Source organism: Bufo gargarizans, chromosome 7 (assembly GCF_014858855.1).
Source record: "Bufo gargarizans isolate SCDJY-AF-19 chromosome 7, ASM1485885v1, whole genome shotgun sequence".
Taxonomy (NCBI): Eukaryota; Metazoa; Chordata; class Amphibia; order Anura; family Bufonidae; genus Bufo; species Bufo gargarizans.
In genome coordinates, this window is record NC_058086.1 from 95,320,616 (window position 1) to 95,338,812 (window position 18,197).

The 18,197-nt window shown below is 44.1% G+C and overlaps 1 protein-coding gene across 5 annotated transcripts in view; it reads left to right on the forward strand.

The window, feature by feature from the left end:
* Window positions 1-279: 279 nt before the first annotated feature.
* SCYL3 (SCY1 like pseudokinase 3) overlaps window positions 280-18,197 on the forward strand; it is a 445,770-nt gene continuing 427,852 nt past the window's right edge. For all 5 annotated transcript variants that reach the window (XM_044301161.1, XM_044301165.1, XM_044301163.1 and 2 more), the window contains exon 1: window positions 280-702. In XM_044301161.1, the coding sequence (XP_044157096.1) occupies window positions 538-702 (165 nt within the window). In that variant the 5' untranslated portion in view covers window positions 280-537. The remainder of the gene's footprint in view (window positions 703-18,197) is intronic.

Consider the following 18,197-nt stretch of genomic DNA (forward strand, 5'->3'; position numbering starts at 1 on the left):
GTAAAATTCATTTGGGTGGTAAGTTGCATGACCGAGCGATAAACGGTGAAAGGAGTGTAGTGCCGAAGTGTAAAAAGTGGCCTGGTCATGAAGGGGGTTTCACCTAGCGGGGCTGAAGTGGTTAAGGAGAGCTTTATAGTTAGTTTGAAATTGAGGCTTTGACATCACAAGGTCACTACCAAGCATAGAGTTTAGACACCACTGCTTCTACCCACGTGACTTTAGCAAATCACCTGATCCGACAACGTCACAAGGTCCTTACGGCGCATGGGGTTTAGACGCTACCCACTAGGAAATAACATCTAATGTGCTGTACGTCTGCTATTGGTGATCGTGGCCCCGGTGACCTAGGCAGCCTGCTCAAGAGCTCCTTGTTGTTTTTCTCGGTCCTTGAGGCAATGCCAAGCGTTACGTGTGGCAGCATTAGCGGAGCTCCTAATCACGTTTAAATCATCCTTGTCACTGGACCGGTGAGCCGCATTGGGGTTCCTGCTGGCTGGGTTGAAGGCAGCAGTTCCTGCATACAGGTGCGGGATTATGGGCTCTGAGAGCAGCTCAATGAGGGGTTTTACTCTGCAGGAGCCGCCATGGACACATCCTTCGGGGCTCACCATATATCCTGCTCAGCTGCAGGAGGGACGCCCGGCCTCTGTATTTGTGTATCAACCGGACAATCAGGACAAGGTGGACAAGGCTGCCAAGGTGAGGTCAGCCCTAGTTGCGGACAGGATACCCTGTGGAGTTACCTACCGGTCATTGGCATGTGGCAATAATGCTCACTGGGAGGTATCTAATTATTGGGGTGTCTGTACTGAAACCAGGGAACAGTTGAATGGTGGAATCTGGACGCTATGGGAAACTGTTATATTTCCTTTGGAATGGATTTGATACCTCTCCCATTGAGGAAGATTTACTAATCATTTGGTGGTATAAATGTAACTCCTGAAAGGGAACCTGTCACCAAAAAAAATCGCTTATTAAGCTGTTAATAGTACCTTATGGTGCTGCATAGTAGTGTCCTAATGCACTTTTTCTTCATTTAGCCTCCTTGAGAAATCAATGTTTTATTCAGCCGATGCCCCGTGCTTCAAGTCAGGTTTGACGTCAAGGGGGCAGTGGCCTAGGCGTCTCCAATCTTGCTCTCCCAGCCTCCCGCAGCCTTTATTGACACACCAGATTAAAGTGCTCGTACACTCAGCTGGCTTCAGTTTCGCTACTGCGCATGCGCCCGCCAGCCTTACATACTAGCGTAGTTACAGAAGATGCTGGGCGCATGCTCAGTAGCGAAACTGAAGCCGGCTGAGTGTACAAGCCGGAGACGGGATCGCGCTACAGCAGCCCTTTACTGCGCATGCGGGCTGGGAGCGTGGTCCCGGCACTGAGATCCGGCATGTCAATAAAGGCGGCGGGAGGCGGGGAGAGCACTATTGGAGACGCCTAGGCCGCTGCCCCCTTGACTTCAAACCTGACTTGAAGCACCGGGCAGCCGCTGAACGAAGAAAAAGTGCATTAGGACACTACTATGCAGCACTATAAGGTTAACAGCTTAATAAGCATTTTTTGTTTTTTGGTGACAGGTTCCCATTAAGGAGACAGTCATATTTCACCTTAAGGACCAGGCCATTTTTTGCAGATTTGACCAGTGTCTCTTTAAGAGGTGATTTAAAACGCTTTGACTTATCCAGGCCATTCTGATATTGTATTTTTTCCGTCACATATTCTACTTCATGACACTGGTAAAATGAAGTAAAAAAATAAATTTATTTATAAAAATTTTTATAAAAATTACCTACATTTTGTTAAAAAAAAACCTGCACATTTCCAAGTTTCAATTTCTCTACTTCTAAAATACATAGTAATACCTCCAAAAATAATTATTACTTTACATTCCCCATATGTCTACTTCATGTTTGGATCATTTTTGGAATGACAAAAACCCAATTTTTAGGGACCAGTTCAGGTCTGAAGTCACTTTGTGAGGCTTACATAATAGAAACCACCCAAAATGACCCCATTCTGTAAACTACACCCCTCAAGGTATTGAAAACTGATTTTACAAACGTTGTTAACCTTCTAGGTGTTCCACAAGAGTTAATGGCAAATAAAGATAAAATTTCACAATTTCGATTTATTTTTTGGGCAAATTTTCAATTTTTTACAGTAACAAAGCAAAGGTTAAAGCCAAACAAAATGCTTTATTTATTGCCCCGATTCTGTAGTTTGCAGAAACACCCCATATGTGGCTGTAAACTACTGTACGGGCACACGGTAGGGCGTAGAGGGAAAGGTGCGCCGTATGGTTTTTGGAAGCCAGATTTTGCAGGACTGGTTTATTTATAGTCCCCTAGAGTAAAAAAACTCCATAAAAGTGACCCCATCTAAGAAACTACACCCCTCAAGGTATTCAAAACTGATTCTACAAACTTTGTTAACCCTTTTAGGTGTTGCACAAGAGTTATTGGCAAATGGAGATGAAATTTCAGAATTTTATGGAGTTTCTATTCTAGGGGTGCATCAAGGGGCTTCAAATGGGACACGGTGCCAAAAAAAACCAAAAAAACCCATCAAAATCTGCCTTCCAGAAACCATTCGGCGTTCCTTTCCTTCTCTGCCCTGCCGTTTGGTTATACAGCAGTTTACGACCATATATGGGGTGTTTCTGTAAACTGCAGAATCGGGGTAATAAATATCAAGTTTTGTTTGGTTGTTAACCCTTCCTTTGTTATTGGAAAAAAACGGACTAAAATGGAAAATTTGCCCTCAGACTGTGTTCATCTGAGGGGTTAGGTCATGGGGTATTTTTATACAGCAGATTCTTACGGACGCGGCGATACCTAATATGTTTACTAAATTTTATTTATATATATATATATATATATATATATATATATATATATATATATATATATATATATATAAAATTTTGTTTTTTAGTGTCTCAAGTTGAGAACCATAGTTTATTATCCGGTTGTCAGTGGCTAAATTGGGATATAAATTTAGTACTCCATGAAAGCGTGGTACTCCCTGAAGCAACCAATAATGCAGAGGCCCGGATGATCGGGGCACGTGTCACACTAAGTAGTAGTGTCCTTCCGCATCCCCCCTCCCGTGACACACTCTGCACCTTTTTGGTGTCCATCTTAACAGTATGGGGACCACACCTGGAAAGTGTTGGCCAGGAACGATACGGGCGCCTCCACTGCCAGAGCTACTCTGGCCTGCTCTTTCTCGGTCAGAAAAGATCAGGTCCTTGAGGACTGCCTGATAGAACTGAAGTAATGTCCCTGTGTTGCCAGCGCTCCGGGACAGCACAAAAGGTGCAACCTGCACCAAGTAGAACGCAACTTTTTTTTGTACCTTGCCTGGGTTTTGCACATGGTGTTATATGGCTTGAGAACTTGATCGGAGAGATCCAATCCATCCATGTACCGATTGTAGTTGATGATACAATCGGGCTTGAGGACCGTTGCCGCGGTACCTTGCACAGGGACAAGGGTGATGCCGTTACCATGAATTGTGGACAGTACAAGGACTTCCCTCTTGTCCTTATATCTGACCAGCAACAGGTTTCCACTGGTAATGGCACGGGTCTCACTGCCTGGGGATAGGTACCTGGAGGGGGTGGGTAGGGAGGCCGCATTGATTTTTCTGCATGGTCCCATAAGCGGACGTGGATCTGGTGGTGAGGGACTGAAACAAGGGGATACTGGTATAAAAGTTATCCACGTACAGGTGGTAACCCTTATCTAGTGGTGGGTGCATAAGGTCCCACACAAGTTTCCCACTAACACCCAGAGTGGGGGGACATTCTGGGGGTTGAATACGGGAATCTCACCCATTATACACACAAAACTTGTAAGTGTACCCTGAGGTACTCTCACAAAGTTTGTACAGCTTCGCGCCATACCTCGCCTGCTAAGAGGAAACATACTTGTAGAAAAGGAGTCTCCCCTTGAAAGCAATGAGAGACTCCTCAACCGCGACCTCCCTTCCAGGTACATAGCCCTGTACAAATTTGGCCCCAAAGTGATTGATGACAGCCTGATTTTGTACAGGCGGTCATAGGCAGGATCACTTTGGGGGAGACATGCTGCATTATCTGAATAATGCAGGCATTTCCAGATTGCCTCAAACCGGGAGCGTGTCATGGCCGTGCTGTAAAGTTGGGTCTGGTAGAGGACGTCCCCACTCCAGTAATGCCTGTCGCTAGGTTTCTTGACTAGGCCCATGTGCAGCACGAGGCTCCAAAATGTCCTCATCCCGGCTGCACTGACCGGAGTCCAGCCACTGGGCATAGACAAAGAGGAGCCCACGTTTTAAGCAACAAACTGTGGGGCGTACAGGTTTGTTTGCTCTTCCATTAGGTTTACAAAGTGGTCACTGAAAAAAAGACTAAAGTAGTCGTATTCAGTGAAGCCCACTGTGGAAATCTGGATTCCTGGTTGGCCTACAAAATCAGGAATCACGGGCTCGTAACGCTCTGGGGTATACCAGACGAGTTCACCGGCAGGGGGCTCCGGTGGATTTAACTGGTGAGCCAGAAAACTAGTACGAGCCCCAGAGCTGCTCGTACTAGGGTGGTCCACAGGGTCCCTAGCATGGCGGTCCCCTTGCTCCACCTGGCGGCGTCTCTGCCGCCTTGGGGGCTCATCATCATCGCTAGATGATGCGGAGGACACGGATGACAAAAGGAAAGTGGGGTCATCCTTGTCCTCACTGGGACTCTCTGACTCGGAGGCAAGCTGGGCGTATGCCTCCTCGGCCGAGAACATCCGACGGGCCATGGGTGAGTGTGTGTGTGTGTGTGTGTGTGTGTGTGTGTGTGTGTGCGCGTGGAAAACTTTATTTGATGTGTGTGTGGGGGCACGGGTGTTCACAAACTCGCCCCAAACGGACGCTATGAGTGCCGGCCACAGTCAGTGTATGCACACAAAAAAAATAAAAATGCTTGCACCCAAAACCAAGTTGTGGGGTTTCAAGCTGCAATATTATTATTATTATTATTATTATTATTATTATTATTATTATTATTATTATTCCCCCCCCCCCCTCACTAACTTTCCCTGAATATCCCTGACTAACCTAACCTTTCCCTAAATACCTGGGGGGTGCTGGGGCACAGATGGGGGTGCTGGCTGGAGAGCCGTGCAGCTGGCGATCCACGTGCAGCTCTCCTCGGCTCCTGGACACAAAAGGAGGAACAGATGAGCGCTGCGGTAATTTAAATGACCCGCCCGCCCAGCCGAATGACCCTACTTTTATAATAGATGTAATAACTATTTTTGGAGGTATTACTTTTACATTCCCCATATGTCTACTTCATGTTTGGATCATTTTGGAATGCCATTTTATTTTTTAGGGCTGTTACAAGGCTTAGAAGTTTAGAAGCAAATCTTGAAATTTTTCAGAAAATTTCTAAAACCCACTTTTTCAGGACCAGTTCAGGTCTGAAGTCACTTTGTGAGGCAAACAAAATTTCACTTTTGTTTTGGTAGATTTTCCATTTGAATCCATTTTTTCCAGTTACAAAGCAAGGGTTAACAGCCAAATAAAACTCATATCAAAAATATTTATGGTACTGATTCTGTAGTTGTCGTAACTGCTGTACGGGCACACAGCAGGGCGCAGAAGGAAAGGAATACCATACGGTTTTTGGAAGGCAGATTTTGCTGAACTGTTTTTTTTGACACCATGTCCCCCTGATGCACTCCTAGAGTTGAAACTCCGGGATAGGGTGGCAGTTTTGTACTATTTTAGGGTACATATGATTTTTGGTTGCTCTATATTACACGTTTTGTGAGGCAAGGTAACAAAAAATAGCTGTTTTGGCATAGTTTTTTATTTTAAATTTACAACATCATTAATCTGACAGCTTAGATCATGTGGTATTTTTACAGAGCAGGTTGTCACGGACGCGACAATAACAAATAGGACTTTTTTTGGTGATTTGTTTCAGTTTTACATAAAGCATAAAAAAAAAAATATATATATATTCTTTTAGTGTCTCCACATTCTGAAAGCCATACTTTTATTTTTATTTTATTTTTTATTTTTGGACGACTGTCTTGTGTAGGGGCTCATTTAATTATTTTTTTCGGTATGAGATGACAGGTTGGATTGGCACTATTTAGGGGTGACAAAAAATAGCTTTTTTTTTTTTGTGTTCATCTGAGGGGTTCGGTCATGTGATATGTATACTTTTTATTTGATTTTAATTTATTTTTTTTATACTCTAGTTTTACACAATACCAGCATTTTTTTAAACCAAAAAAATGATGTTTTAGTGTCTCCATATTCTGAGCCATAGTAATTTTACTTTTTGGGCGATTGGCTAGGTAGAGGCTCATTGTTTGCAGGATGAGGTGACTGTTTGGTACTATTTTGGGGGGCATACGCCTTTTTGATCACTTGGTGTTGCACTTTTTGTGATGTAAGGTGACTTAAATAAAAACGGTATAAAAAAAGCCATTGTTTCCATTTCGTCCACCATGACGGCTATACTATGAGATTGACCCTTGACCTCTGTAGGGGCAGGAACACACAGAGTTTAAAAGGCCACCACCCACTCTGTTTCCTGTCCCTACGGGGTCAACTCGCAGAGAGCCCTCCTGATGGAGGCAAAGAACGTTTTGTTATTTTAAAAATACCTGAGGATTTGCGTCCTCTTCCTCTGCCCTCCTGCGGTCCAGTCCAAAGCTGGGCAGAGGATACATGTGGAGCCGATCTCGTTCCTGTCTGCAGGAGCCCGTATCTCTCCCACAGCATCGCTCCCCCTTACCTACATTGAGGAAGCTGACCGCATGAAAGCAGAAGCATGCTGCACGCCGACTCCTGTAGGAAGACTCAGCACTACACTCTGCTCTGGGCCGGCGGAAGGGGTGGAGCTTGGATCGGGCGCACTGTGATGACGGCAGACGCCGGGCTGACTATTTGAAGCGGCAGTTTCAAACTAGCAGTGGCACACACCGATCTGTCTCCTGGAGCTTATACACACACACAGATGTCTGCCCCTGAAGCCCCTGACTCCTCTGCAGCCCGGATGGAATCTGAAGCCCCCTCGGCTACTCCAACAGTGAGTTCCCCTGTGGGGAAAAGACAAATGTTGTATAATTTTTTTTTTTTTTTTCTTGACTCATTTAATTATCTTGTCTATTGATACCTGGCTGCTCCTCTCCTATAGGGAGTTAAAGAGCCCAGAACAAAAACGAAAGCTCAGAGATGTGCGACTTGTAGCAAGAGGCTTCCTGTGAATTATAAAAAGAAGCTCTGCCAAGGTTGCATAAATGATCTTGTAAAATAGGAGCAACCGTCAGAGGTCAAATCACTAATTCAAAATGAAATTAAGTCTTCTCTGGCCTCCCTCAGCTCAATCCCGCCTACACCTCCGGCAAAAAAACCTAGATTGTTGGTCCCATCCTCCTCGATATGGACGAGGAGGCATCCACTCTAGACAGAATGTTGATCTTGATGCTCTATCAGAGGGTGAAATCATGGAAGATAGTAAAAAGTACTTTTTTTTTTTTTTCCGAGGATATGGAGGAGCTATTGGGAGCTGCTAGAGCAACCATGGGGATTCAGGAGGTGAAAAAACCCAAGATCCGTCCTGGATGAAATGTTTGGGGGAGTCAGAGCCAAAAAATGTAAAGTATTCCCAATGAATGAGAACCTAAAAGATATGATACTGGATGAATGGCCTGACCCCGAGAGAAGACTTGGGATATCTAGAGAATTTAGAAATAGGCTGTTATTCGATCCAGCGGAGGTCAAACTATTTAGCGAAACCCCAAAAATTGACATCCAGGTAGCAAAAGTAGTTAAAAAGACTTCCCTCCCATTTGAGGACTCCTTATAGCTACAGGACCCAATGGAAAGGAAGGCCGACTCTCCTAAAAAAAATCCTGGACGGCATCTATGTTTGGTGTTAAAACCAACATAGCCGCAACGTCGGTTGCTAGATCTATGTGTTTTTGGCTTAACGAGTTAGAAGAACATATCAAAAACAAAACCCCTAGAGAGGAAATATTAAACTCTATCCCACTCCTCAGATCTGCCACTGCCTTTTTGGCGGATGCCTCGGCGGAGTCAGTGAGGTTCGCCGCTAAGGATGCGTCCCTCACCAATTCTGCTAGAAGGGCATTGTGGATGAAAGCCTGGGGAGGGGGTAGAGCATCAAAAGCCAAGCTATGCTCTATAGCTTTTTCTGGGGAATACGTCTTTGGACCAGTATTAGACTCCATCCTGGAAAAGGCTGCCGATTTTAAAAAGAAGGGGTTTCCGGAAGAAACTAAAAAGAAACCCTTTTGTTCCTTCAATTCCCAGACTAGACCCTATAGGGGCAAAGGGAAGGGGGGGTAGGTGGAGGGTTCCTTCTTAACCCCCAGAATAAGCAGTCAGATAAACTATGATGCCAGAGGGGGGGGGGGGGGGGGAGAGACTGAGGAATTTTCTGTCCCGGTGGGAATCCATCACCAAAAATCCATGGGCCTTAAACATCATATGGGATGGCTACCGGATAGAATTCTCCTCAGCCCCTCTAAAAAAGTTCATAATAACTTCACACAGCCCAAAAATTATAGGGAAAATCTGGCAAGGTGTCCTGCAGCTAATAGACTCAGGGGTAGTGACCGAAGTCCCAAGTATTGAAAGAGGAAGGGGTTACTATTCCAGTTTATTTCTGGTGCAAAAACCAGATGGTACCTTCTGCACCATTATAAATTTAAAGGGACTAAATAAAGCGGTCAGATACAGAAAGTTCAGGCTGGAATCCATAACATCCATCATTCCCTTGATCAAAGCAGGAGACTTCATGATGTCCATAGACTTAATGGACGCATACTATCACGTCCCCATAAACAAGTCATCTAAAAAATTCCTTAGATTCGCCCTAGTGGTCAGTTTAGGAGAAGTAAAACACTTCCAGTTCACTGTGTTACCCTTTGGAATCTCATCTGCCCCAAGGGTATTCGCGAAACTCGTAGTAGAAATTATATCCCCCCCTGAGAGCAGAAGGAATAAAAATATTCCCATACTTGGACGATTTTCTGGTCCTAGGACCTTCAAAGCGGGAAACAGCCAGCATTACCAAAGATCTGATGTGCAGATTTTCAGACCTAGGTTGGGTAATAAACCTGAAAAAATCATGTATAGTCCCTTCAACCAAAATGAAATTTCTGGGAGTGATCCTGGATTCAGTCCCCCAGGTTACATCCCTCCCTCAGGAGAAAATAACATCCTTTTGTGGACAAAACAAAAAAAATTCCAAAGTCAATCTCAGTCCTCCATTCGCAGTGCCATGAGCCTCCTGGGTATGATGACTTCATGTATAGCAGCAGTATCTTGGTCCCAGGCTCACACCAGGGTTGTCCAGTCGTGGATCCTGAGAAATTGGGACAAGAGACAGTGCTCTCTAGAAAAAAGAATCCCCATTCCAAATTGCATAAGATCAGATTTAAACTGGTGGACGAAAGAGAGAAACCTGCTAAAAGGGATACCCTGAGTAAAAAAATCCAGAGATACAAATAAACATGGATGCAAGTGGTACAGGATGGGGAGCAAAAATAGGCTCACTAAATTACCAGGGCACTTGGTCAGGCACCATGACCAAAAGATCATCAAACCACAGAGAACTGAGGGCGATCTGGGAGGTGCTGAAGGTATCGCAAGACAAGGTCTCCGGAAAACACCTGAAAAAATGTTTTTGGACAGTGTAACAGCTGTCGCATATCTGAAACATCGAGGGGGCAAAAGATCAACAAGCTCAAAAGAACTGGCGGAAAAAATATTCTCCTGGGCCGAAAATAATGTTCTCGCCATCACAGCTATCCATTTAAAGGGAACCTGTCACCGGGCTTTTGTGTATAGAGCTGAGGACATGGGTTGCTAGATGGCCGCTAGCACATCCGCAATATCCAGTCCCCATAGCTATGTGTGCTTTTATTGTGTAAAAAAAAACAACGATTTGATCCATATGCAAATTAACCTGAGATGAGCCCTGTCCCTGACTCCTCTCACGTACAGGACTCATTTCAGGTTAATTTGCATATGGATAAAAAAATTTTTTTTTTTTTTTTTTACACAATAAAAGCACACAGAGCTTTGGGGACTGGGTATTGCAGATGTGCTAGCGGCCATCTAGCAACCCATGTCCTCAGCTCTATACACAAAATCCCAGTGACAGGTTCCCTTTATAGGGTACAGAAACCATACAGGCGGACTTCCTCAGCAGGATGACCATAGATCCAGGAGAATGGGCCCTAAACTCAGACGTATTCCATCAGATCACCAGGAGATGGGGGACCCCCCCAGATAGACCTATTTGCGTCAAGAAAAAACGCAAAGGTCAATCCTTTCTGCTCCCTGAACCCAAGGGACAACCCTTGGGCAACTGATGCATTCTCAATCAGGTGAACTTGGGATGTAGCCTACGCCTTTCCCCCTTGGCCGCTAATGCCCAGAGTGCTGCAGAAAATAAGGTCAGACCCAGTAACAGTAATACTGGTTGTCCCATACTGGACAAAAAGAAATTGGTTCCCAGTACTAAAGGAGCTAGCTCTGGATGAACCCTGGAGAATCCCCACACAGGAGAACACTATTTCTCAGGGCCCAATTCTTCACCAGAATCCAGGTCTGTTCAAATTATCAGCCTGGATCCTGAATGCGAGGTCCTAAAAAGCAGGGGGCTATCAGAGAAGGTGTTTTTTATATATATATATATATATATATATATATATATATATATATATATATATATATATATATATATTTTGTAATGGTATTTATCGGACAGGGTGGATCATGTGATATATTTATAGAGCCGGTCATTACGGACGCGGTGATACCTAATATGTGTGTGGGTTTTTTTTAGTTTTTTTTTTACTTTTCTTCTTTCTTTACTTTATTTCTAATGTTCACTTTTGGGGGTCTGATCCCCTCTGTAATGCATTACAATGCATCCTCTATTGTAATGCTTTGCCTTTTAGTTTATTAAACTCAGTATTAACCCAGGGTGGCTGCTGATTGATTTCAGCTGGCACCCAGTTCCGACCACCGCCCGCCACAAGGCAGTGATCAGGAATACACAGGGCGTACAGGTTTTATGAGACTTGGTAACATATGACCTATCTTTGGACTAGGTCTTCAATAACTGATCGGTGGGGGTCCGTCTTGGCTGCCATGGTATGTTAGTGAGCAGCATTATACTCGCGTGCGCCGTGGCCGCCTGGCGCTCCTTCCTTCTTCTGTCTGGGCGGCGCATTGCTAAGCAGCGTTCAGGTGTCCGCCTGCTGAGCGGAGCGGAGGCCAAACGCTACCAGACTGATGCATTCTGAGCGGATCCGCATCCACTCAGAATGCATTAGGACTGGACGGGTACGTTCGGGGCCGCTTGTGAGAGCCTTTAAACGGTACTCGCAAGCGGAGCCCCGAACGCTAATGTGAAAGTAGCCTTAGGGAGCAGTTCCTGTCTAACTTCCCTATTATAAGTAATGCCTTGGATTTCTTAGTTGACTCTCCTGCGGATACCTTAAGGTTTTCCACTAGGGCTTCCGCCTTATCCAACTCTGCATCATCATCATCATCATTGATTCGTCATCATCATCACCGATCCATCATCATCGATCCATCATTTTACAAAATTCTTGTCATATATTATGTTCAACACAGTGCAAAAATACTCATTGTACAAAACAGGATAGTCAATAAACAGTATCCTTAACATAAAGATCCCAACAACCAAACTCCCCTCCCCCACCCACTGTGAGACCTTGTTGTGAGTAGATGAGCATAAACATGTGTAAAACCTATTTGTTTTAGTAACAGACCATGACATCACCTATGCACTATAAAGCTTAAGCACTCTAGGCTTAAATAAACACAATCAGCCCCATCTCTCCCCTTCCTGGTTAGCCGGAGAAGATCCTCAGACTATTTTGCTAAGTAAGCCATGTACTACAAACTCCAGATCTGTCAATCCAGGGACCCCAAAGGTATCAAATTTCGACCTGCAATTACGCTTCATGTATACTCCTCTTTCTAATCTTATGACTGTATTAATTCTGGTAATGAATTCCGATATGCTTGGGGGAAGCGGCTGTATCAATTTAGCAGATAGGGTTTTGCATGCCTGATATAAGATTCTGTTGATTCCGATTGTAACATTTGGTGGCAAGTTATGCAAAACCTAGGATCCAGTATACATTTTGTTTAACCCTTTAACCACCTCAGCACCCCTAGCTTTTAAACCCCCTAATGACCAGACCACTTTTTACAATTCTGCGCTACATTACTTTCACAGTTTATTGCTCGGTCATGCAACTTGCCACCCAAATGAATTTTACCTCCTTTTCTTCTCACTAATAGAGCTTTCATTTGGTGGTATTTCATTGCTGCTGACATTTTTACTTTTTTTATATTAATCGAAAATGACCGAAATCTTTGCAAAAAAATGAAATTTTTCACTTTCTGTTGTAATTTTTTTTTTCTAATAAACCTACATTTCTATATACATTTTTCTCTAAATGAATTGTTCTACATGTCTTTGATAAAAAAAAAAAAAAAATGCCATAAGTGCATATTTATTGGTTTGGGTAAAAGTTATAGCGTTTACAAACTATGGTGCAAAAAAATTAATTTACACACTTTGACTTTCTGAGCACCTGTCATGTTTCCTGAGGTTCTACAATGCCCAGACAGTAGAAACGCCCCACAAATGACCCCATTTCGGAAAGTAGACACCCTAAGGTATTCGCTGATGGGCATAGTGAGTTCATGAAAGTTTTTTTATTTTTTGTCACAAGTTAGCGGAAATGGAATTATTATTTTGGAATCCAAATGCGTAACAATGCCCTGTTTAATCCTAAAGGTACTCATTGGAATTTGGGCCCCTTTGCACAACTAGGCTGCAAAAAAGTGTCACATGTGGTATCACCGTACTCTGGAAAAGTAGGGCAATGTGTTTTAAGGTGTATTTTTACATACACCCATAATGTTTGTGAGAAATATCTCTGTAAATGACAACTTTTAACATATATTTATTTATTTATTTTTATACAAAGTTGGCAATTTACAGAGATATTTCTCTCACCCAGCATGGGCATATGTAAAAATACACCACAAAACACATTGCCCTACTTCTCCTGAGTACGGCAATACCACGTGTGTGTGACACTTTTTTGCAGCCTAGGTGCGCAAAGGGGCCCAAATTCCAATGAGTACCTTTTAGGAGGGCATTTTTAGGCATTTGGATTCCAAACTACTTCTCACTCCTTAGGTCCCCTTGGCCCCTAAAATGCCAGGGCAGTATAAATACCCCATTTTGGAAAGAAGACACCCTAAGGTGTTCTGTGTGGGGCATGGCGAGTTCATAGAAGTTTTATTTTTTTGGCACAAGTTAGCGGAAAATGATTTATTTATTTTTTCCAGGACGTCCCTCCATGACAGCACCCAGTGGAGGATGTCCTATTGGATCTCTGTTGGGACAGGAAGCGAGAGAGTTTAAAAGACCCCTCCTACCAGTGTTCTTCCTGTCCCTGGTTAAAGATCAGCCTGCTCTTAAATTCCCGAGGCACATAAAGCTTCTTGTCACCCTCTTCCCATTCATCTTAGATTAGATCCCTCAGGTTAGAATTGACAGGAAAGAGTTTCCTTTTCTTAGCTCTTAGACCGCCGAACATTTCGCCCTGTACGGTGCGCATCTGTTCTTCTTCTTCTTCTACCGCCATAGTCTGTCTAACCGCCGTCAGAAACGGAACCGCCGTCAAAATAATCCTATCAAGGCAAAGTTTAGATTCTCTATCCTGGTGGACCAACCCAGAAAAAATCCCGCCCCCCCCCCCCTAAATAACGAGACCAAGCTCCACCTTGAGGGTGAGACACGAAAACTTTATTGAGGGCTACCCGCCCGTATTTATGCAGGTCCCCATCTGGTGTACACGCCCCTAGGGGACCAGAAGGAAGACTGTGACAGAGGACAGATACGTAGCACTCAGGATACACAGACACAACACATCCCCACAATGCATCATGGTTTCCTCCTCTCTGCCCTGGGGACACCCAAAGAGTAATTCAATTTATCTCTCAGGACAGAGGGAAATCACCAATACACATGTGGGAAACAACAGGACAGGAATCACCACCCAAACACACAATGTCACACCCTCCCAGCAAACGCAGACATTTAACATATTCCCAGATAGCTCAAGTCTGAGTGCATATCATTGGGGGAATGGCACTCAGAGTACACAAATACAATAAAATTAGCTATCTGGGTACCATTTTTTTTTTTGTCCATACGGATAGGTCTGTCACACTCTCCAACCACCACATCAAAATCCTATCGGACAACATGACGACGGTATGCTACCTGAAACGTCAAGGTGGAACCAGGAACCCTCATCCACAAGGATTGATAGACCAAATATTTTGTTGGGCAGAGAAAAAAGTGCTCTCCGTATCAGCAGTCCACCTAAGAGGAGTAGAAAACTCCACCGCAGACTTCCTAAGCAGACACAGTCTCAACCCAGGCGAATAGTCTTTAAACAAGGCAGCCTTTCTACAGATCTGCCACCAGTGGGGGTTCCCACAAGTAGACCTTTTCGCGTCAAGAGAGAACACCAAGTTGAACAGTTATTTCTCTCTAAATCCAAAAGACAACCCACTAGGGGTAGACACCTTGTCCCAGGATTGGGACATAGAACTGGGGTACGCCTTCCCTCCATTTCCCCTGATTCCATTGCTCCTAAAGAAGCTGAGAACATGCTCGATGACCCTAATTTTCATAGCTCCTGCCTGGCCGAAGAGAGCCTGGTTTCCTTTGTTGAAGGAGATGGTGATAGGGGATCCGATAACCCTTCCGAGGAGGAAGGACCTTCTCCTACAGGGACCCCTGGAACATCCGAACCTCGACAAGCTCAGCTTGGATCCTGAAAGGCAGATCCTAAAGAGAAAGGGTCTGTCAGATAAGGTAATATCTACCTTACAGCAAAGCCGCAAGCCCATAACCTCGGCCATATATTTGAAAATATGGAAAAAAATCTACTTCATGGCTGTCACACTCACATCCAGGGGTCTCAGACCCATCTATAGGCTGCATTATGGATTTCTTGCAGATAGGGTTTGATTTGGACCTAAAACCTGGTACCCTTAAGGTCCAAATTTCAGCTTTGAGTTGTTTTTTGAACACTTCCTTAGCAGACCACAGATGAATTAAAAGATTTATTAAATCTATTTCCAGAATGAGACCCTCTATTAGGCAAACAGTACCACCATGGGACCTAAAGAGGGTCTTAGAGGGTCTATGTTATCCCCCGTTTGAACCAATTGAGCAGTTATCTGACAAATTGCTTTCTCTTAAAACAATTTTTCTTCTAGCGATAACCACAGCACGCAGAATAGGAGAAATTCAGGCCCTTTCCATCAGGGAACCATATCTAAAAATTTTGGACGATCGGGTTATATTAAAGTTGGATCCATCCTTTTTACCAAAAGTTGTCTCTTCGTTCCATAAAAAAAAGAAATAATTCTTCCTTCCTTTTGTACCTCTCCCAAAAAATTACAGCTTCGTGGAGAAAATCATCAAACCTCTTTATCTTGTTTGGAGGAAGGAACCGAGGCAATACGGCCTCAATACAAACCTTGGCTCGTTGGATCAGAGACACGGTTCGACAGTCTTGCGTGCTGAAAGGACTACCTTGCCCTTTATCCATAAAAGCCCATTCCACCAGAGCCGTGGAGACTTCTTGGGCAGAAAAAGTGGAAGCTTCAATTGAACAGATTTGCAGGGCCGCTACTTGGTCCAGTTTCACTACCTTTGTTAGACACTATAGACTGGATTCTCTTGCCAATCAGGACCTAGGGTTTGGTCGTAAGGTCCTCCAGGCAGTGGTTTCCCCCCCCCAAGTAGTAAGCTGGTAGTTCTCCAGTGGGTGCTGTCATGGAGGGACGTCCTGGAAACTAAGATTTAGTCTTACCGGTAAATGGTTTTCCAGGAGTCCGACATTACAGCAACCGTTAATACCCCCCCTTCTTTGCTGTTATTTCTTGGCTCCGTATATAATTTCAAATGTGAAGATAACATGGAAGCTCAAATAAAGAGTTTGGATCCTATCTGGGGTAGTAATTTTGGAAAGACACTGGTAGGAGGGGTGGGGAGGGGCCTTTTAAACTCTCTCGCTTCCTGTCCCAACAGAGATCCAATGGGACATCCTCCAGTGGGTGCTGTCATGTCGGACTCCTGGACAACCATTTACCGGTAAGACTAAATCTTAGTTTTCTTACAATGTCTCATATTCCACTAAAATTTTACATGAACTCGCCATGCCCCTCGCGGAATACCTTGGGGTGTCTTCTTTCCAAAATGGGGTCACATGTGGGATATTTATACTGCCCTTGCATTTTAGGGGCACTAAAGCGTGTCACACATGTGGTATCGCCGTACTCGGGAGAAGTAGGGAAATGTGTTTTGGGGTGTCTTTTTACATATACCCATACTTTGTGTGAGAAATATCTCTGTAAATGACAACTTTTTGCATATTTTTTTTTCTACAAAGTTGTCAATTTGCAGAGATATTTCTCTCACCCAGCATGGGTATATGTAAAAATACACCCCAAAACACATTGCGCTACTTCTCCTGAGTATGGCGATACCACATGTGTGACACATACGGACGTCTGAATGGAGTCTATATGGGGTGAGCAGGGTTCAATAAGGGGTTTATAAGTGACGGGGGGGGGGGGTGTAGTGTAGTGTGGTGATTGGTGCTACTTACAGAGCTGCCTGTGTCTGCTCTCGCGAGATGATGCATCGATGCGTCCAGGAGGAATAACCCGGCCGCCCGCAGGATGCATCCCTGCGTTAGGCGTTCGGGAGGAGGTTAAGGACTTATGACATACCGATACGGCATGTTTCCCGAGTCCTTAAGGACCCATGACGTACCGGTACGTCATGTGTATTTCCGATCACCGGCAGACGGTGATCGGAAGCCGGTGCCTGCTCAAATAATTGTGTCGGCGATCGCCGCAAACCGCAGGTTAATTCAGACCTACCGTTTTGCGGCTCGCGGCGGTGCCATCGGGTCCCCGTGCGTCTGTAGGGGGGACCCGATGGCATGGAAGGCAGCGCGATGCCTAAGGAAGGCCTTCCAGTGACGAGCCTGAGATCCAGTCCCCTGGATCTCACAGGCCAGAACCTGTATGAGTAATTACACACACACACAGTATTACTCATACAGCCAATGCATTCCAATACAGAAGTATTGGAATTCATTGTAAAGGATTAGACCCCCAAAAGTGGGACAAAAAAAAGGTTGAAAAAATAGTTCCCCCCCAAAATTTTTTAGTTTCAAGTAAGAATAAACAAAAACTTCTTCATTTTTCCCAAATAAAGTAAAAAAAAAATGGTAAAAAATAGGGGGAAAAAACATTGCATGACCTAACCCCTCAGATGAACACCGTAAAAAATAAATAAAAAACTGTTACCTTACATCACAAAAAGTACAACGGCAAACTGAAGTTTTGCACCCTGTCTCTAAAAGGTTCACCACTGGCCTAGTGTCTACCCATTTCTATAAATACCTTCAGTTAAGGCACGCTATCAGTTTGCAGGATAAAAGTACGCCCTCTACAATTTGTATCACATTTCATGTTAAAAAAAAACTGATAGAACCAGGTCCTGTAAAAGGAGCTATTTCGGATGCTTATAATTCTTTGCTATCCCAAACAGGATACAGGTCCAATAGCTCCTGAACACCCAGAATTTCCCTAACTTTTCCCCAGACCCTCCTCCTCAATCCTACTACTGGGAGGGGTTTAAAAGAGTCAGGTAAATCTTTCTCCATAGTCTAAATAGGCTGGCGGACCCCCTGCCCTTAAGGTGTTGCAACTGAGCTGCTAAGAAATATATAAAGGGGTTAGGTAACGCCAGTCCCCCCGCTTCTTTATCACACTGTAATGTTTTATGTCGGATTCTACTATTTTTATTTTTCCATAACAAGGATCTAAATATTCTCTAACTTATAATAATAATAATGCATGGGAATCCATGCTGGTGAGTTATGCAGTATGTAGAGCAATTGCAGCATCCATATCATCTTAAAGGGAGTCTTTCACCTATACTGGCCATTTTTTTTTTCTCTCAGCATTATAGTACCCAGATGTGAATGCTACTTACTGTTTAGCTGTCCGTCGCTTATTTCCTTCAAAAA